The 21,187-nt window shown below is 40.9% G+C and overlaps 1 protein-coding gene and 1 long non-coding RNA gene across 2 annotated transcripts in view; both read left to right on the top strand.

Moving 5' to 3' along the window:
• The first annotated feature begins 3,739 nt into the window (after positions 1-3,739).
• itprid1 (ITPR interacting domain containing 1) overlaps positions 3,740-21,187 on the top strand; it is a 41,059-nt gene continuing 23,611 nt past the window's right edge. Inside the window, exons 1-6 of the mRNA XM_032510821.1 lie at positions 3,740-3,993; positions 4,999-5,104; positions 13,051-13,102; positions 14,106-14,143; positions 15,969-16,022; positions 19,293-19,341. Of these exons, the coding sequence (XP_032366712.1) occupies positions 5,008-5,104; positions 13,051-13,102; positions 14,106-14,143; positions 15,969-16,022; positions 19,293-19,341 (290 nt within the window). The 5' untranslated portion in view covers positions 3,740-3,993; positions 4,999-5,007. The remainder of the gene's footprint in view (positions 3,994-4,998; positions 5,105-13,050; positions 13,103-14,105; positions 14,144-15,968; positions 16,023-19,292; positions 19,342-21,187) is intronic.
• LOC116685867 (uncharacterized) lies at positions 10,092-12,660 on the top strand. The gene is made up of 3 exons (XR_004331070.1): positions 10,092-10,122; positions 12,149-12,151; positions 12,547-12,660. It is a non-coding gene; the product is annotated as an uncharacterized LOC116685867 (long non-coding RNA).

Here is a 21,187-nt window from a genome sequence, read left to right as displayed (position 1 = left end):
AAAAAAAAAAAACGTCCAAAGGCGCAGATGAAATCGACTAAACCATCAAAAAATGCGACAAGAAATATAATAAAAGTGTCAAAAACATTGAAAAAAAGTGACAAATACTGTTGGTGGAAAAGCGACAAAAGTGTCGAAAAAGACGATCAATACGTTGAAAAAAAGCTTATGACCCAGAAGAAAAAAAAAAGTCAACACAAATGGTTAAGATGGCGTCCTTTGATTTTAATGTTTTACACTGTAAGACAAGTGCTTAGTTGTATCAACTGAAAATAAGAAGTGAACTAGTTGCATGAATTATTTTGATTTTTAACAACTCTTTCTAATTTATATGGTGCTGCCAATGTAACAGTTAAAGGTACAAACATAATGTGTCCCTTTTGTTGACACCACATGAAATAACACGTATTACTGACCAAAAATAAACTTAAATGTAACTTCTTTTACGGTGTTTTTTAAGCAGGGTTCATGGAGTAAAATTTGAACCAAATCTAACTGTTCAAATATGATTCAGAATGAATTTACTTATATACACATGATGCCACTGTAAGTCCATTGAAACTGTTTTGTTAAAAAAATGAACTGAAAAGTGTATTTTCATCACAAACATTTTATGTTCACTTGTGCGTCTCATTGCATCATATTTCCTTGGATTAGGATGGTACCAAGCTCTCGGTTGCAGCTGTCGCCGTGGTCCTGCTGCTCTACACCCTGCTACGCCCTGCTACGGCCTGCTACGTCCAGCTATGCCCTGCTACGTCCAGCTACGCCCTGCTACGTCCAGCTACGCCTGCTACGTCCAGCTACGCCCTGCTACGTCCAGCTATGCCCTGCTATGTCCAGCTACGCCCTCCTACGTCCAGCTATGCCCTGCTACATCCAGCTATGCCCTGCTACGTCCGGCTATGCCCTGCTATGTCCAACTATGCCCTGCTGTGCCACGCCACATACTGTAACACCCTGCTATGACATCAACTACTACTACAACCATTTTTGTTCCATTATCTTTGTTGTGACTGTTGTTGCCACCGTGCATCGCAACCCCCAACCGGCCCCGTCGGACTCCACCTACCAAGAGCCCGGGTCCGGCCGAGGTTTCTTCCTAAAAGGAGTTTTTCCTCGCCACTGTGCATGGTCACACCATGCTTGTTCTTGGGGGAATTACTAGAATTGTTGGTACTTATAAATTATAGAGTGTGGTCTCGACTTACTTTCTCTGTAAAGTGTCTTGAGATAACTGTTGTTGTGATTTGATACTATAATTAAAATCAAATTGAATTGATAGGCACCTTTCTGGCATTAGCAGGCGACATGTTCATGGCCTAATTTTCACTGGCATGTCACTTATATTTGGGCCAAACAGTGGGCATGAGGGGCCAGGCTCATTTGATGGATGGATGGATAGATCATGAAAAGTGTGTGTGTGTGCGTGTGTGTGTGTGTGTGAGGGGGGGGCCTTTATGATTCCCCTTTAGCGTGTTCGGGCTACAATGGTACCTGGGCTATTCAAACACCAACTTAAATATTTCGGATGATGCCAAAATTTTAATTAGTTGAGGGGTGTTTACTGTACTTCAATCGGAAGTTCAGATGTCCTCTATTTCTGTGTGATGTGTAAAGTAAATAAAGCTAATGCTTCTACCCAGGGCTTTAAAGGTCCCATGGCCTTTGGATCAGAGTACTGTCACTTAGCTGCATGTTGTGCCAATAGCTGCCTTTCCATTTGGTAAATGTACTGTATATATATACTTTCAGTACACATTGCACAGCAACTGTTAACTTTGTTGAAAATTTGAGTCCAGTTGAGAAGTAGAAACGTACTGTAGAGCACTGGTTGCTGTAAGAAATAAGTTGTCTATTGCACTTTATTCCTGTTCTGTTCTGTATTTCTGCGACAAAAGCGTCTTCCCAGCCCTTGTCACATGACCAATTAGAGCCCATAGAAAATGTGTTTGTTTGGACATTTGTTGAAAATAAAAACAAGTGAAATTAATAATGTACGTGATGTGTTTTATAAGTGTTTATCCTGTATTTTCCCTATTTCTAAGCAGAGTTTGTTATGCTGTACCCATGTCATTCATCTATGTGGTCATTCCCAAACTCAACCCCCTGCTTTGACTATCCAGACAACTGTCATCTTAACACACAATGCTACAAAACCACAGTGGCAGGATAGGTAATGCTTATATGAGCTGATGCATATAGTGTACTGCTTTCATCTCATCTCTCATTTCTGTTAAGTGGAGTGTTTTGCAAGTAATAGTGTGTGTGTAATAATGTCATTAATTTCATGGTAAATAGGACAAGCAGAGTTTAAGAAAGCCACTGTGTGAAGATTTGAAATGTTTTGTCTCCCTCTAGTGGGGCAAAACCAAAAGGACAACACTTACACAAACTTACAGTGTAACACACACACACACACACATACACACACACACACACGCACAGTAAGAGAAGCCACCTAGCCACCTTGCACACACATGCATACTTCACGTGTGCTTGCATACTTCACCTGCACATACTGTACATATATACACTTAATTTGCATATACAAATATACTGGTACTAAACATTTACACATAGCTGCTGTATAGACTGTACTAGTACAAAACACTTGCACACACATGCATACTTTACTTTTGCATACATATATACTACACGTCCACATACATGTATACCACATGTGCAGATACATATATATACACTACATGTGCACATACATGTATACTACATGTGCAGATACATATATACTACACGTGCACCTACATATATACTACATGAGCAGATACATATATACTACATATGCAGATACATATATATATATACAACATGTGCACATTCATATATACTACATGTGCAGATACATGTATTCTACACGTGCATATACATGTATACCTCCTTTGCACATACATGCATACTTCACTTGCACATACTTCACTTGCACATACATGCATACTACGCTTAACCTGTATTAATAAAAGTTACATACTGTATATACTTCAATTGCACATACAGTACATGCATACTTTAGTTAGAAATACACATACATGCTTCACTAGTATAGTGTTGTATACATAAGTATATGCAAGTGTTTGGTACCAGTACACACACATACACACACACAGACACACATACACACACACACAGGCTTTTACTTCCTTTTCCTGCTACTTTATTTCTTCTCTTTAGACACACATAGCCTGCTCTTAAAGCCATTGAGAGAACAGTTTGCATTTCAAAGGCAGCCTATCAGCTCAGAGGCCTGCTGTCTGTGCCAGTTAAACAAAGTGGTGCTGATACTCACTCCGCCTCACTCTGCAGACCTCCACGACACCCAGTACTCCAAACACAAGTCACCTGCTCCAACTTCTAGAGGTGGACCACATCTGAAGGTTCGGATCAGCTCAAGTCAGTCAAGTTTGTGCTATTCAATCTGAGGTGTCAGAAATGCCAACTAGCATGTGCGTGTGACACGGTCTAACATCATACAAAACACCCCATTTGCATGATGATATAAATATAGACGCAAAACAAATGCTCTTGTTAGGGTTGGACAGAAAAAGAGGTGTTATTGCAACAGGAAAAGACACTGTTATGGAAATAATAAACAGCGCATAGACAAAAAACAGAACATTGGAAAGAGCATTAACCCTTTAAACAAATGCATAGAGCAACATGCATTCAAACTTATTTGACAGGTACTTTTCCTGGGACATAAAGACTTTTCTTCCACTGGCATGAACTGATAAAAGAGGAGCAGGAAGCAATGGGAGCCTGCAACACGTTGGCCAGGATTTCCTTGTAGGGCTGAGAAGTCTAACCAAGTCATTTGCATGTCCCTCTTTTGCTCTTGTTTACCGAGCGGGACAGGAGCTGCATGAGGACTCGGGCTCAGCTCACTGTGCATCTTACCCAGGCTCCTCGCTCAGCGGCACTGGGCGGCTAACGCTGATGTAAAAACCAGGAATTATCCGGGTCCGTCCGATTCCACAGGTCAGTGTTGTGTGCATAGGTGTCTGTGGTTGTGGTGGTTTTTAAATTTTTTGTTCATAGTGCATTTGTTTAGAGCTGGGTGATATGGACACTATCAAATATCATGATATTTTGGACATTGGTTAGACCTGTGATGGCTGCAGTACAGAAACCGAGGCCTTTTGGCACATGTTTTGGAATGTCAATCTATCAATAGTCATAAAGTAGTTTTACTGTTGCTTTCCACTTCCAATGTACTGCATTTTCATTGTCTGCACTACGTTTGTGTCATTTTGGGGAAATGAGGATGGATTTCTGCAGTGCAGCCATGACACAACATTTGACCTTTTGAGTGGAAATATTCTAGATATTATAACCCTAATCGTAACCCTAATAGTACAGAAAAAAATATTCAAAGATCCCTATCTGGAAATCTTTGGTGCTGTTGTTGCCATGGTGCTTTTTAGCGACATAAAATACATAATGTCAAATGTGTGAGTTGTAACACAACACTTATATCTGGCCTCGTATATTAATTTTGATATATATTGACAGCGCTGCGTCTGTTGCTTGGTGGTCTCTTCTGTAACGAGGTGGTGATAGTTTAGAATTTTCTTATTTTTTTTAATTTCATTTTGGTTTTGAGTTGAGTTTTAGGTTGCTTTTTCAGAGTGTGTTTGCCAGTTTTAGTTCAGTTTCAGTTTTTCAGAGTTCCAAGTAGCATGTGTAGCTACATATGCATACAAAACACATGGTTTGAGAACTGTGTAGGAATGACCATAATTCATCTTTTTTTAACCTGGCAATATAGTTTCAGTTGAGTTGTTGTTGAAGGGTTAAGTTTTTATTCAGTTTCTGTCAGACGTGTAATGTCAGGCAGCCAATCACAGACATTATTAGATCTAGGAAGAAGCATGTTGTGTTTTTGATACTCACTATAAATAGTAATTGAATGATGTGCCGAGCCCTTCTGCTTATTTTTTTATTATTTATTATTATTAACCCTGCCGGTGGTCACCACTCCAGTTTCATGCCATGGCGTCTGAAGGAGCTCCGGCCAAGAGGAGCAAGCTAGTGGCCTCCAGGGTCCACTGGAGCCCCATGGACCTACCCGAGGACCAGGTCTCTCACGGTATGGACGCTACCAAAATGTACTTTGTCAGCAAGTGGTGTGTAACAGGGAGGGGGGCAATTTATACAGCATAGAAAGTCTGCTTAGAAATATTGGAAATATTGGATAGGACAAAACAATGTGATGTAATTTTGTTTATACAACTTCACATTCATTATTATATTCCCTTGTTTTCATCTTAAACAAATTGTACATCAGAATAAATATTTCTATAGGCTCAGTCTGCCACTTAAAAAAAAAGTCATTATTCAGGAGGTGGGGGGTGGTGCCACCCTGTTGCCCCCCCCCTTCTAGCCCCACCCCTGTTTATCAGCCCATATACTAAATGTTACCAGCGATAATACCAGTTTGATCCTATTAAGTTTTAATCAACAATGTGGAGTTAAACTGACATTACAAGTGAATTGCAATCATTGTCAACAGTGAGCTATTGTGTATTTGAGCTGTGTATTGTGTATCCCATGCATGACATTCAACCCACAGGACTGTAACACTTAATCATGAACATCAGGTCTGCTGTTACTGTTGCACAGTGATGTAGTTTTAAGTACACATGCACTATGTAATGTGGACAAAACTGTGGTGGAATACTACAGTGGTGGAACAAGTATTCAGATCCTCTACTTAAAGGTGCAGTAGGTAAGACTTATAAACTAGATTCTGTCATATTTAATGCCTAGCAACAGGAACGCTGGCGAGATTGACGCCGCTCCGTCTGGCTTGTTTGTTTTCGGTAATTTTGCTTTTATTTTGCTTTTCCCTCACGAAAACGACGATGGTTTTGGTTGATGTTCATCCTTAGCTGAAGTTACATGTGGCGACGCATTTTTTGTCTTTTCTCCACCATATTGTTCTCATATGGGGCCGGAGTCTGACATGACGGACCGTTGAAGTAACGGCACAACTTGCTGCTGCTGTTGCTCGCCGTCTCCTGGCGTTGACGTGCCCAAAGTTTTGATCCCAAATTTGGGCCGGTAGACATCGTGTTTGTCTGTACCCGGATTTATTTTTATTTTATTTTTTTTTCTGCCGCTGTTCGCCTGGTTGATGGGGTGCTGCAATACTCGGCTATTGACCTGTCCGGTTGCGCTATCACCTGCCTGGACCTACGCCGGCGGCTCTACACCTTCCGGACATCGCTTCAGCCCCGCGGAGAACATCCACTGAGGGTCCGCAGGAATTTCCACCACAACAGCTCAACAGGAATAAAGTCCATCTGGTCCAGCTCTCGTCGCCCTCCACGCTCTACCAACCGGGGGTTGACACACAGCGTGTTAGCCTGCCTAGCCCGGTCGGCTAGCACCGCACCAGTTGTGACACCTCACTCAATTAGTCTCTGCTCAACATCCGTCACTGACCGGCAAGGGACAACTCATTCAGGACTTCATCTCCGATCGTAAGCTAGACTTTTTCTGTTTTACCGAGACATGGCAACAGCCCAACATTTTTCTGAAGTCAATGAATCCACTCCTAGTGGATGTTTACAATCTGTCAACCCGTGGCTCTGGCAGGGGAGGAGGGGTCTCGTGAAATATACCGCGAGAAGTGGAAGGTCCGCCAGTGTTGAGTCTGTCTTCAGCTCCTTTGAATCTGCTGTCTGCAAATTGTCTGGTCCCACCCAACCATCATTGCTACTGTCTACCGCCCCCCCATAAACCAAATATGATTTTTTAAATGACTTTGCTGCTCTTACCCACTTATCTCTCTCTCACCAAATATAATACTGCTGGGCGATTTCAATATCCACATGGACAATAAACCTGCCTCTCACCAAAGACTTCACTCCTGCTTAGACAGTTTTGGATGTCAGCAACATAACACTTTTCCGACACACTCCAAAGGACATTCTGGACTTAATCTGCTGCTCTGGGGTTCACCCCATCTGACCTACAGCAGATGAACTCCCATAACTGACCATTTTCTCCTCACATTTACAGTGAAACCTCGTCTCTCCATCTCAAAAATACACGCCTTATTTATCGGAACATAAAGAATATCAACCCCGCCACCCCACTTCAACTATCCACTCCTCCGCCTTCCTGACACTCACAATCTCTCCACCCCGATGATCTGTCTCTCATTACAACACTGGACTCCATATATTCTCAATTCTCTTGCACCGTTGAAAAGCAGATCTGTTTCTTTCTCCGTCTCGCCCCTTGGTTCACCCCCGATCTGCGTCTCATGAAAGCCAAAGGTCGGCAACTTGAACGTCTCCATAGAAAATGGTCTCACTTCACAAAAGAATGTACAACAACCTCATCTACGTACAAGGACTCTATTGCAGCACCCAATCCACTACTACTCCCACAATAATCACGGCCAACAAAGGAAAACTCCAAGTTGTTCTCCTTACTAACAATGTCACCCAACCCCTGGACTCTCTCCCTCCCATTGTACACTACCTCCTTCTGCAACTCGGTAATGTCCTTTTTCACAGAAAAAATCAAGAACATCCACCAGCATCTTGGATCAATCCCTCACCTCAGCATCTCAGATAACCTTCATTCATCCACACACTCATTCTCCTCCTTCCGTCTCCACTATTTCAGAAATCACAGAACTCACCCGGAATTCCAAGCCATCTACTTGAAACTTGATCCCTCCCCACCCAACTTGTTAAAGCCTGTCTTCCCTCCTTGTCCCCTCATCTGTATCATCCATCCTCCTTACCACTGGAACCGTCCCTACATCCTTCAAAACTGCTGCCATCACCCCTATTTTGAAAAACCTGGTGCCGACCCATCCAACTTCAACAACTTCCGTCCTATTTCCAATCTTCCTTCCTCTCCAAAATTCTGAAAAAAACAGTGCCTCTCAACTCCATCACCTATCCCACATAACCTGTATGAACAGTTCCAGTCCGGTTTCCGCCCCCTCCATAGCACTGAACAGCATCATAAAATCACAAGACCTCCTCATGGCAGCTGATTCTGGATCCTCACCATCCTCATCCTCTCGACCTGAGTGCCAGCATTTGACACCATCTGTCACACCACCCTCCTCATGGCTATCTTCCTTGGCATCACCCACACTCCGTTAGACTGGTTCACATCTTACCTCTCTGGCTCGCCACAGTTCATTCAACTCAAGTCCTGTGAATCCATTCTCTCGTCACTTCAGGTGTGCCCCGGGCTCTGTTTTGGGGCCCTACTCTTCATCATTACGCTTCCCCTCGGCAATATCTTCCGCAAATTTAACTTCACTTCCACTGTTACGGCGATGACACCAGCTCTACCTCTCCACCAAACCCTCGTCCACTCTCGCCTCCCTTACGATTGCATCTCTGAAATAAAATCTGGCTCACCCAAACTTCCTCAAATAAACAGTAATAAAACCGAGGTTCTCCTCATTGGCACCAAAGCCACTCTTTCCAAAACAGACGGTTTTCTCTCACAATTGACAAACCGCTCCGTCGTCACCCTCCCCCAAGGTTAAGAGTCTGGTGTCATCTTGGACAGACATACCTTTCAACCCCATGTCAAAACATTACCCGGTCTGTACTTCCACCTACGTAACATCCATCGCCTCCGCCCTCCCTTACCCCCACACTGCTGCAATCTTGCCACAGTCTCGTCACTTCCGTCTCGATTTTTGCAACTCTCTCCTCTTCGGTCTCGCTCACAAATCCCCCACAAAATTCAATGGTCCAGAATTCAGCTGCCCGCATCAAACTCGAACCCCTCCATCCACCACATCACTCCTGTCCTCCAACAGCTCCACTGGCTCCCGTCCAGTTCGTATCAAATTCAAACCTTCATTAGCATTCAAGGCCATCCACAACCTCGCCCCCCCTATTTGTCTGATCTCCTCCAGCGTCCCACTCCCTTCCGCTCCTCAGATCTCTTCCTCCAAAACTGTCTGTCCCCCGCCCGTCTCACCAACCATGGGGGCAGAGCATTTAGCACTACCCCCCCAAATCAGAAACATTGATTCATTCCCCCATTTCAAATCACAACTAAAAACACATCTGTTTATAACTGACTTCCACATTAAATGTCTGTTGCTCCGCTTTCTGTTGTATAGTATTTGTTTGCTGTATAGTATTTGTGTTTTTCTGTTGTATAGTATTTGTTTGTGTGTATAGTTTGTTTTTTGTTGTGTTAGTATTGTTTGCTGTTGTATAGTATTTGTTTTTTCTGTTGTATGTATATTTGTTAGCTGTTGTATAGTATTTTGTTTAGCTGTGTATAGTATTTTGTTTTGGTTCTTATTTATGAATTCCCTGTGCGGCGTCCTGAGTGCCATGAAAGGGTCTTAAATAAAATGTATTAGTATTATTATTATTATTATATTTGCTGAAACTGGCCCTATGTTCCACTAGAACTACATGAACCAGGTCGGCTCCTCTGCCCCCCCCCCCACCACAGCTTGTACAGTGGGATTTCAAAATCCACATTTAGTTCAGATGCACCATCAAGGCCAGGGGGCGTGTCTAACTGCGTGTCAATTACTTCTCATGCACATGCATGCATTCATTCTCTTTGTGGGGGGAGGGGCTTAGGAGACAGGTTTGGGCTTTAGCAGAAAGGGGAGGGGGGGGGGGGGGACTGAGAAGTTGTTGTTGGTCAAATTTGTTTGGCTGGATCTTCACCATCATACCTACAGCACCTTTAAGTAAAACTTCTAATACCACACTGACAATACTCTGCTACAAGTAAAAGTCCTGCATTGGAAATGATACTTCAGTATAAGTGTGTAAGTATCACCAGGAAAATGTATTTAAAGTATTAAAACACTGTAGAGAGAGTATAAGATCCAGCCAGCTGTGTGTTTAATGACATCATCATCTCAGCTGGACTTGGAGGTTGTTATATTGTTGCTAGGTTACCTTATAACAAAACATCACATTTAATAAACAAATGGTTTAATTTATTATGAAACAGTAGATTTATAAACCACATGTTTTTAGTGTGCAGGAAACTGAATGTGGAAAGTAACTAGTAACTAAAGTAACTAGTAACTAAAGCTGCCAGATGAATGTATTGGAGTAACTAAAGTAACTAGTAACTAAAGCTGTCAGATGAATGTAAGAGTAGTAACTAAAGTAATAGTAACTAAATAACTAGTAACTATAGCGTCAGATGAATGTAGAGGAGTAATAAAGTACTAGTACTAAAGAACTAGTAACTACAGCTGTCAGATGAATGTAGGGAGTAACTAAAGTAACTAGTAACTAAAGTAACTAGTAACTTAAGCGTCAGATGAATGTAGTGGAGTAGATGTAACTAAAGTAACAGTAAGCTAAAAACTAGTAATAAAAGCTGTCAGATGAAGTAGGGAGTAACTAAAGTAACTAGTAACTAAAGTAACTAGTAACTAAAGCTGTCAGATGAATGTAGTGGAGTAACTAAAGTAACTAGTAAATAAGCAAAACTGTAACTAAAGCTGTCAGATGAATGTAGTGGAGTAACTAAAGTAACTAGTAACTAAAGTGACTAGTAACTAAAGCGTGTCAGATGAATGTAGTGGAGTAACTAAAGTAAACTAGTAACAAAGTACACTAGTAACTAAAGCTGTCATATGAATGTAGTGGAGTAACTAAAGTAACTAGTAACTAAGGACTCGTAACTAAAGCTGTCAGATGAATGTAGTGGAGTAACATAAAGTAACTAGTAACTAAAGAAAACTAGTAACTAAAGCTGTCAATGAATGTAGTGGAGAACTAAAGTAACTGTAACTAAAGTGAACTAGTAACTAAAGCTGGATGATGAAGTAGTGGAGTAACTAAAGTAATAGTAACTAAAGTAACTAGTAACTAAAGCTGTCATAGAATGTAGGAGTAAAAGTAACTGTAACTAAAGGTACTAGTACCTAAAGCTGTCAGATGAATGTAGTGGATAACTTAAGAATAGTAACTAAAGAACTAGTAACTAAAGTGTTATATGAAGTAGTGGAGAGTAACTAAAGTACTAGTAACTTAAAGCTGTCATATGAATGTAGTGGAGAACTAAGTAACTAGTACTAAAGCTGCAGATGAATGTAGTGGAGTAACCTAAGTAACTAGTAACTAAAGTGACTAGTAACTAAAGCTGTCAGATGAATGTAGTGGAGTAACTAAAGTAACTAGTAACTAAAGTATCGTAAGTAAAGCTAATAGTGGGTCAGATGAATGTAGTGGAGTAACTAAAGTAACTAGTAACTAAAGTGACTAGTACTAAAGCGTCAGTGAATGTAGTGGAGTAAACTAAAGTAACTAGTAACTAAAGTGACTAGTAAACTAAGATGTCAGATGAATGTAGTGAGTAACTAAAGTACTAGTAACTAAGTGCTAGTAACTAAAGCTGTCAGATGATGTAGTGGAGTAACTAAAGTAACTAGTAACTAAAGTGACTAGTAACTAAAGCTGTCAGATGAATGTAGTGGAGTAAAGTAACTAAAGAATAGTAACTAAAGTAAACTAGTAACTAAAGCTGTCAGATGAATGTGTGGAGTAACTAAAGTAATAGTAACCTAAAGTGACTAGTAAATAAAGCTGTAGATGAACTGTAGGGGAGTAACTAAAGTAACTAGTAACTAAAGTAAATAGTAACTAAAGCTGTCTCATGAATGTAGTGGAGTAACTAAATAACTAGTAAATAAAGTGACTAGTAAACTAAAGCTGTCAGATGAATGTAGTAGGAGTAACGAAAGTAACTAGTAACTAAAGAAAACTAGTAACTAAAGCTGTCAGATGAATGTAGTGGAGTAACTCTAAAGTAATAGTAACTAAAATACTAGTAACTAAAGCTGTCAGATGAATGTAGTGGAGGAGTAACTAAAGTAACTAGTAACTAAAGGAACTAGTAACTAAAGCTGTCATATGAATGTAAGTGGAGTAACTCTAAAGTAACTAGTAACTAAAGGAACTAGTACTAAAGCTGTCAGAATGAATGTAGTGAGTAACTTCAAAGTAACTAGTAACTAAGTACTAGTAAATAAGCTCGTCAATGAATGTCGTAGTGGAGTAACTAAAGTAAATAGTAACTAAAGTAATGTCATATTGAAGTGTAACGTGATGAAGTAGTAACTAAAGTAACTGTAACTAAAGCTGTAAGAGGAAAGGTAGTGGAGTAACTAAAGTAACTGTAACTAAAGTGACTAGTAAATAAAGCTGTCAGATGAATGTAGTGGAGTAACTAAGTACCACCTAGTAACTAAAGTAACTAGTAAGTAAACGCTGCATAGAATGTAGCAGCCAGTCCACAGATGGAATCGTTGAGTAGGCCGAACATAAAATAACTAGTAAACTAATAGTGATAGTAAACAAGCCGCCGCCGCCCCCCAGATGAATTGTGAGCCGGCAGTAACTAAAGATAACTAGCAATAAAGGATGTAACTAAAGCTGCTCAGATGAATGTAGTGGACAGGAAACGAAGTATAGTAACTAAAGTGACTAGTGGAACATAAGCTGTCAGATGAATGTAGAGGAGCAAAAAGTAGAATATTGTCTTGAAATGTAGGCGGAGTAGAAGGAGAAAGTGGCATGAAGAGAAAAAGATCAAGTAAAGTACAAGTACCTCAACATTTGGAGTGACAGTACAGTACTGGAGTACATGTACTTAGTTACATTCCACCATTGGAGTACCAAATGAAGTATAATGTTCTGTGTCAGGTAGTGTAGTGTAAAAATGATTTTGGTAAAACAGGGTAAAACATATAAAGCAGTGAGTGAGGGCAAGAGAGGTGGAGAGAGTAGATTTTGATGCTACCAATTTGTAAAGTTTACACACACACACACACACACACACACACACACACACACACACACACAGTAATTAAACAAATGCCTGGTTTTGAGTTTCTTTTGAATGTGGACACAGTTGTGACGGGCGTTCCTTCTGCCACTCTGTGTGTTTGCTATCAGCCGTCACTCATCACCAGCCTCGGTGTCATGTCTTGTCCTTATAATGTCTTGTCCTAATAATGTCTTGTCCTTTTAATGTCTTACATCGTGTCAACCACAGGAAACTGGAGCCGGGACAGTGTCAGGAAATGGCTCACCACCACTGTGACTGAGTGAGTATCACACTGGGAATATAGGCTGATGTCTCAATGTTACCAATCTAATTTCATTTTCATTTTAAATCTTTGAGATTATCCAATGTGATTGACTGTGAATCTACATCTACATCTTTCTATTCTCTTATGATTGGCAATAAAGCGTATCTTTTGGCAAGCAGCAAGGCATATGGGGGGGAAGACAGAGATAAACAACAATAAATATTAGTAAAGAGAATAAATAGTCTAATGTATTTACAATGTACAATGTGTCCTGCACACGGCCCCAGCTGGTGTCACCTTCTTTATGTTGTGTTAAAGTATTGAAAGTTTAAAAAAAATACTGTATATATCTTTTTGATTGACAGGTTTTTTCCAAATCTCCTTCAAAATGACACGCTGCATTCAAAATGCCATAAACGCATCTCATAATGAAGCATTTGCATCAAATGGCAAACGTCATGCATCCATGTTCTTCACACGTAAAATTATTGATTACTTCCACTCAATTTAGTTTTTTTTTTTTTTTTTTTTTAAATTTCGTGGCTTTTGAAAAAAAGAAATGTTCAACTTGTTTCAAAACATTATCCTGACCAAAGCATCTCTGATCTTAACTATTGTGTTAGTAACTCATAATATCTGCTTTTTTTTCAAACAAAACAAATTAAGTTGAATGCCATTTTATTAGGTTTATTGACAATTAATTAAAAAAAAAAAAGCATTGAGAAGTGGGATAAACATGTTAAAAACATCGCCAAAAGCAAAAAAAAAGCATTAAAAAGTGTTAGTGTGTCTTCCTGTGATAGTCCTTACAATAAATATATATCTTCTGCTTTAATGTTTCTGTTATGTGATGCATTTGAAAGATACTGTATAAATATTTGGATGGTACACTCCAGACGCCATACTATATGTTTATATTGCCCAAATCACGTGTGTGTGTGTGTGTGTGTGTGTGTGTGTGTGTGTGTGTGTGCTTTCTTGTACCTCCTCCTTCTAATAAAATGTGACCTGTTTGCAGGGAAGATGCAAAGCGTGAGCCACTGCGGGAAGCTGCAGGTAAATCCCCGTCCTTTTCTGATTCTCCCGTGGAGAGGTGTCTGTCGCCTTTGCTCTGTGTCACCTTCACGTTGTCTTCTTCTCTGTGTGGTCCGGCGGTTCGCGATGGTGAGTACAGCGCTCGGTTTGCTTCGGAGCACTTCTGTGGTGTGGTGAGAACGGATTGTTTAGGGCAGTTCTGGCCGCGAGTGGGTAGGTGAACGTCGAGCCGGTGGGTGTTATGTCCCAGAAGTCATAGGGAGAGAGGACGCAGACAGTAGCTGAAAGACAATATGTACAACACGTCCTGCTGTGCAGTGTAATACACCAACAGCCATTGTCAATTGTAGTGTAGGGAATTCATTGTTGTTGATTTGGAAGTTATCCGGTGAACAGTTTTCAAAGTTTCTTTAGGCATTTTGTGCTTTATTAAGATAGTGTAGTGACAGAGAGGAAGGGGTAGGGGTAGAAGGAGGGGAATACCCTCCGCATAGGGCCATGGGCCAGATTCTAACTCTACCAGGGAGCCCCTCATATCCACTCTAAACCCTTTCTATCAGTTACAGTTATCATTGGCTGAGGAGTGTTTGACATGTTCACATTTCTTTTCCACAATGCTGAATATAAATAACAATTCTGAATTAATGACACCGAGGTGGGTTGAAATCACAGTTGAAATCAAAATTCACACGTTGCTTTGCAGTGTGTGTTACCTAACCTACCCCCCGCCGCCCGCCCTGAGGCCAGCCCATTCAAACAGCATGCAAATGGTGGGTGAGAAAACCATGGGAACGGCCGATCGCTCCTCTCACCTTCCAGTGAAGCAGCCCTGTTTGGCTGTTTGGCACGCAGCCTAACACCTGACCTTTCTCCACTGTGCTGGGGTTGTTTAAAGGCCTATAGAAGGACCGCGTGATGGAGGGGGGGTAGTACAGAATGACAAACACAGATCACTTGGCTGTAATGTCCAAATAGAGATTTAAAAGCAACACAGTTTAACAAGGTTTTAAAGACCCAGTGTGTAACGTGGTTAGTCGGTGTTGCCCGTTCCCAAACTTGTCCTTTTTCATGAATATTGACCACCACCATCAATTCCAAGTATTGGCTTTAAATTTGACATTTTCATTTGCATGAACTGGGGTTGGTGCTGCATATTCATGCGCCATCTTGAATCTTGACCTGGAGGTTTTTCTCAAGCATGTATGCCTTCTGTCCAGGAAGCAGGTCCAGCTCCGTGCCCTCATGCAGAAAGCCTGCAAGACTGCTGGCCTTAGTGACCTCTACTGACCCACACTGACTACTTGGAAACCTTTAACTTTAGCATATTTTCATGCTCTTAGCATTTAAAGGGACACACTGTATTTTCATTGTGTTACACTCCATTTGGTAAGTCCAAAGGGACTTACAATTGGCTATCAAGTGTCTTGCACACATTGGTTGTATTGCAGTGGGAATCGAACCCAGATCTCCCACACCAGGGGCGTGTGTCATATCCACTGTGCCACCACCACCCCCTCCTGTCTAAAGATAAACTCACAGGTGCTCTTAATGATACTAAGCAAGTTCGAAAAACATGGAGAACCACACAGATTTAATTTCAGGAACAGGAATGTTCCTCTTCGCCCATAAAAAGAAACAGGATGGTGAAAAGAGCTATTGTCAGATTGACAGCACTCTAGCCCAGTGATTAAGGGGGGGGGGGGAGGGGGCTGAGTCTCCCGACAGTAATTGTGACATGCATTACGAATATGAGCCCATGCTGCTAAAGAACACAACAACCATTTTGTTGCTGTTGGTAACAGCAGTTTCCTGGTTCTCATGTTGCTTTGTTCTTTGTCCCGTGCAGAGCCTCTGAGGAGGAACGCCAGCGCTGACGATGACCTGGCCTTGGGTGTTGAAGGTAAACAGCCTCCTATTTTGGACTTGTGCGGTGCCATCCTCCGCACGGAGTCTTTACAGGCACACCCCGGCAAAGGGACTCTGCAGTTAGGAAAGCAAGCCATAGATGTATCTCTCAGTATGTATCTTCCAACGCCAGCAGAGAGAGCTTCCAGAATCTCTTGCCTATTTAAACTGAGGAGGGTCCAGAGTGAGGTGGGCCCAGACCTCTGAATGTGTTGGGTCTCCTAACAGGGGCCATTCTAGGAACGGAGCAGTAGGGGTGTCGGGAAACTTTTTTCCTTTTTTTAACAGAAATTTTTTTTCCTACTGTGCTAACTTTGCATTGTCACATCATTTTGGAGCATCATGATAGGGGGGAACACTGAAATAAATGAAAATCAATACTTTAAAAAAAACTTTTTTTATCAATGTTTTTAACTTTTGCTTACGTTTTTGTCCCTTTTTCCAACACTTTTGTCACTTTTTTTGACTCCCTAACACTAACTTATTAACTTAAGATTTACAGTTCTTTTTGGAATTTCTGGTCAATAAACTTCATTTTTAGGAAATTATACCTAATGTTTGAGTTAGAAAAGCAGAAATTAGGAATTATATAGACTAAAATTAAAGGAATGGATGTTGATGGATAATCCCAGACTGGAATATTTTACTCAGTACTATTTCAAAACCACTTGAAATTGTTTTCAAATGCTATAAAATTTAATAAGACACCCCAAAATTAATGAAAGTAGAGATGTGTACTTGGCAAAGAGCGTTGGGGGGAATCAATCATGTTATTTTGGGGAATTAAAAAGAACATTGATATAAGACAACATGAGGACAACATGAGGGTTAAGTAACTAGTAAGACACCAAAAATTCTGGGAAAACTTCCTTTAATGCCGAGCCATAGTAGCCTGGTCCTACCAGATCAGACTCTGGTCCATTTTGTTAGTCCAGAGAGTCGGGCCTCTCTCCATTGACAGGTGTTAAGTTTGTTGAAGAAGTACCATTGGGTCTGCCCAGAGCCACTCTGGATCTGCAAGATCTGGATCTGGGAGACGGGAGACCGACATTAGCATTAGCATCGCTAGCATTAGCCTTACCCAACTCCTTTGCCACTAATGGAGCGAGAAGTAGGGCGGAGCCAGGCTAGAGCCACAGGTCCATTACTACGAACGTGAGGTGGTAGTACATATAAAATCAGATATTTATTAATGGAAAAAAAAACATTTCCAAAAAGCATTATCAATAACTTTAGAGATTTTTGTGATTTTTGTGGAATTTTTAAGCCCCCCGGTCACGTACAACTTATTTTTTGATAACTTATTGGGCTGGCAGTAGCTCAGTCCATAGGGAGTTGGGTTGGGAACCGGAGGGTCACTGGTTCAAGTCCCCGTATGGACCCAAAAAGTTGGGAGCGTGGATTGGTGGCTGGAGAGATGCCAGTTCACCTCCTGGGCACTGCTAGGTGCCCTTGAGCAAGGCACCGTATCCCCCCGACCGCTCAGGGTGCTGGTTCAGCTGGCAGCCCACTCATTCTGACATCTCTGCATGTATAGATCCTGAGCATGTGTGTGTATTTCAGGCCTGTGTGTGAGTACTAACAAAAAGTAATCTAGTAATTTCCCCATTAGGGACTAATAAACAAATTATCTCTTATTTTGCATGTGTAAAAAGCACATCAGACACAAAAGCATTTATTTATTGTAAAAACATATTTGGAATGTTAAACAAGTAACATCTCACACAAGAGGTTACCACAAATAAATATATAGGTGATACAGCTAGAAAATCCAGGCCGAAACAATGTGAAGGTTTTATTCTACCGAGGAATGAAGTAGAAAAAAAAATCCACTACTGATCTTGTCTGGGCTCCTTTCTCCAAAGAGAATGAGTAGTTCCAATTTCAACAAAGCCCCCCCCCTCTCCCTTTGTGTCCTCCAGTGCCACTCTAACTTCGCATCTGTCTCGGCTCTTATGCAATCGTAAACTACGTGTCACTTCAAAAGATCCGAACACTGTGGACTGCAACATAACTGACACTCTACCCAGCCATTACCAGCCAGGAGTGGGATTCTTGCTCCTTAAAGGGAACAGAGTCATCTCTGGCAGAAATGAGGTTTTTTTCATCTTCAAAAGTGGTGTGTGCTTTTAAAAAATACAAGATATGGCTCTCAGTGGTGGGATGGACCTTTACTCAAAGTACTTTGAGCTACTTTACTTGAGTCTTTTCTCTTCATGCCACTTTCTACTTCTCCTCCGCTACATTTCAGAGAGAAATATTCTACTTTTTGCTCCTCTACATTCATCTGACGGCTTTAGTTACTAGTTACTTTAGTTACTTTAGTTACTCCACTACATTCATCTGACAGCTTTAGTTACTAGTCACTTTAGTTACTAGTTACTTTAGTTACTCCACTACAATCATCTGACAGCTTTAGTTACTAGTCACTTTAGTTACTAGTTACTTTAGTTACTCCACTACATTCATCTGACAGCTTTAGTTACTAGTCACTTTAGTTACTAGTCACTTTAGTTACTAGTTACTTTCCACATTAAGATTCTTGCATACAAAACACATGTAGTTTATAAAACGTGATGTTTGATTATAAATGAAACTAGCCAACAATTAAACGGCCTGCAGGTCCAGCTGAGAGGATGAGAGACCATTACATAGACAACTGTTTGGATCCTTTACACTTTCTACAATAATTTGCATTTTTCAAGAAAATTTGCAAAAGCATTGGTCTAGATGACAGTATACAGAAAAGTACACTACACATACCGGAGAAGACACAGTGCACTATTGTTCTCTCCTTTTAATACTTTAACTTCCTTTTCCTTCAGACTTTTACTGAAGTAACATATTCCATGCAGGATCTTTCCTTGTAACAAAGTATTTGTACAATGTTTACAATGTTTTGTAGAAGTTTTACTTAAGTAAAGGATCTGAAGACCACTGATGGCTTTACAGACCACTTTCTTGTTGACACCATGCCAGTGTATAATGGAGTCCGAGTCTGGGAGAGGAAGGCAGAGGCAACTGCCAAAACCCAACACACACACTGGAGGGAGGGATGGAGGGAAGGGAGGGATAGAGAAAGAGAGAAACACTTTCCTAATATAGCTCAAGAAGCCTTGACACCAGACCTGGACAGGATGTACTGGATTTAACCAGCAAAAAACCAAGGAGACGTTTCCCCGTGTCCTGCCTTCCTGATGTTTGCTTCTCTGCCTAAGTGTCGTGTGCTTCCTCGTCCAGATAACGTGACATTTGTCTCCTGCAGCGTCTTTATATGGTAGCCAGGGAGTGAGGACGGTCCAGGAGTTTCTGAGGTAAGGGCGCCACTCTTCTTCTTCCACATGTACACAGCCACGCAGCCAGCACTCAGTACGTTAACATGCGCACCAATGTTCCACTATCATTCTGAACATTCATTTACATAGAATTTCATACAGGTCACATAGACAGCATGTTCCATTTGCTATTCCGAAAATAAGGCCTTTTTCTGAATTTAACATTGCTGCGATTAAGACGTGTGATATGTTGGTATTATATGGATTTTAAAAGCATTCTTTGGACATGTATGGAGCACAGAATCTGCGGCTAGATCAGGGTTTTTACAGCAGTTTGTGACAGTTTATGGCCTCTTGCTTGTTTGCAACTTATGGTCAGCTCGGTGCGTTGCTATGGTGTACACATAATAACCATAGACAGTAAAAGAAATTGACCAACAGATCCCGTTGCTCTGGACGGAGACCAGTGGAGTCTATTAGAAGCTCTTTTCCGGTGATGGCTGAGTGTTGTATATGTTAGGAGATAACATAGGCACAAGCTAATTAATGCTAACTACAATGCTAGTTAACATTAGTAATTCAACCTAAACAGCTGATGTAATTCTAAACTGCCTGCGAGCTTACCCTGTACTGTTCAGTAATTTCTCTACTATGATACAGTAAGTCTCGTGGTTATGACACAATCTATTTTTACAAAAACGTCTGCTATGGAGCCATAACAAGAGGTACAAGGTAACAGAGCCTTTTTATACATAGTTGGGTTCCTTTAGAAATAAACAACGGACAAATAGTGTCTTTAAACGCTTCAGGTGTAAAGTTATTCACTGTCACAGTGATGTCAACATGAATGGGAGTCAATGGGATGCTAACGGCAAGTGATGGCTTGTTAGCATCAAAATGGCGCCATAGGAGCTACGCTTTGTGGAGGCTGGCTTACCCCCTTGAAACCAACCAGCTGACAGTGTGCAGGGCTGAGTTAAAGATGCACGGTCAAAAAAAAAGAAGGAGAAACACCACACGCTACTTTATAACATTATGAAAGACTCGGATATCAACAGGTTTTTGGATATGCGCAAAATTCGTCAAAACGTCAACTTTCTCCAGACGGTGGTTAAAGGAATGAAGGATGGACGATGTGTTAGCACGGTCAAACATGGAAAAAGTCCTTTTTTGCAGAGCTGCATGTGTACGGGAATATTATTGGAATGTTCACTTTCATTAGCAATGTAAATAAACACAATAGTGAGATAGGCTGAGTGATATCATGGAGCACAGTGCTGGGATTTATTCTAACACAGCTGTTAGATACTGATTGTTGGAAATGCAATTATGTGTGGACATTTTGCTATCAGCAATATTAAGTGAAAATGCTTTAAAATGCTGGTTTATTGTCAGTATAGTTTATGTATATAAGTATCATAAGACATAATGAAGAAACAGGACTCGTTTATAGGGGCCCAGACACAAACCCGACACTAGACATATATTTTAAATAGTTAAAATAAATGTCTATTACTAAGCAGCAACATGTAAAACCTATAAGAAACCCTTAGAACTAACTTCCCTAACCCTAATGTTCCCAAGACATTTAGTCAGTCTAAATACTTGTTAAATAGGTAAAATACAATACATAAAGACATTTGTCTTGTAAAAATTACAGTATAATTTAAATAGGATTTCAGAGTGGGGGTATTTTGTTTAAGAGTCCCCAGCTGTTCCCAAGCTTCCACACATTTCAGCGGTACCTGCAACAACACAGCAGCGTTTCAGAGGCCTGTGAAACTCCTGACATCCCCAGTCCAACCTACTGTAAAACCTATGTGAAGATTCTAAGTATAGAAATGAATTCTGACTAGGGGTGGGCGGATCGATCTAAATATCGACA

This window comes from Etheostoma spectabile, unplaced genomic scaffold (genome assembly GCF_008692095.1).
Source record: "Etheostoma spectabile isolate EspeVRDwgs_2016 unplaced genomic scaffold, UIUC_Espe_1.0 scaffold272, whole genome shotgun sequence".
NCBI classification, from domain to species: Eukaryota; Metazoa; Chordata; class Actinopteri; order Perciformes; family Percidae; genus Etheostoma; species Etheostoma spectabile.
Note: the sequence above shows the minus strand (reverse complement) of the source record. Positions and strands in the feature narration are given on the sequence as shown.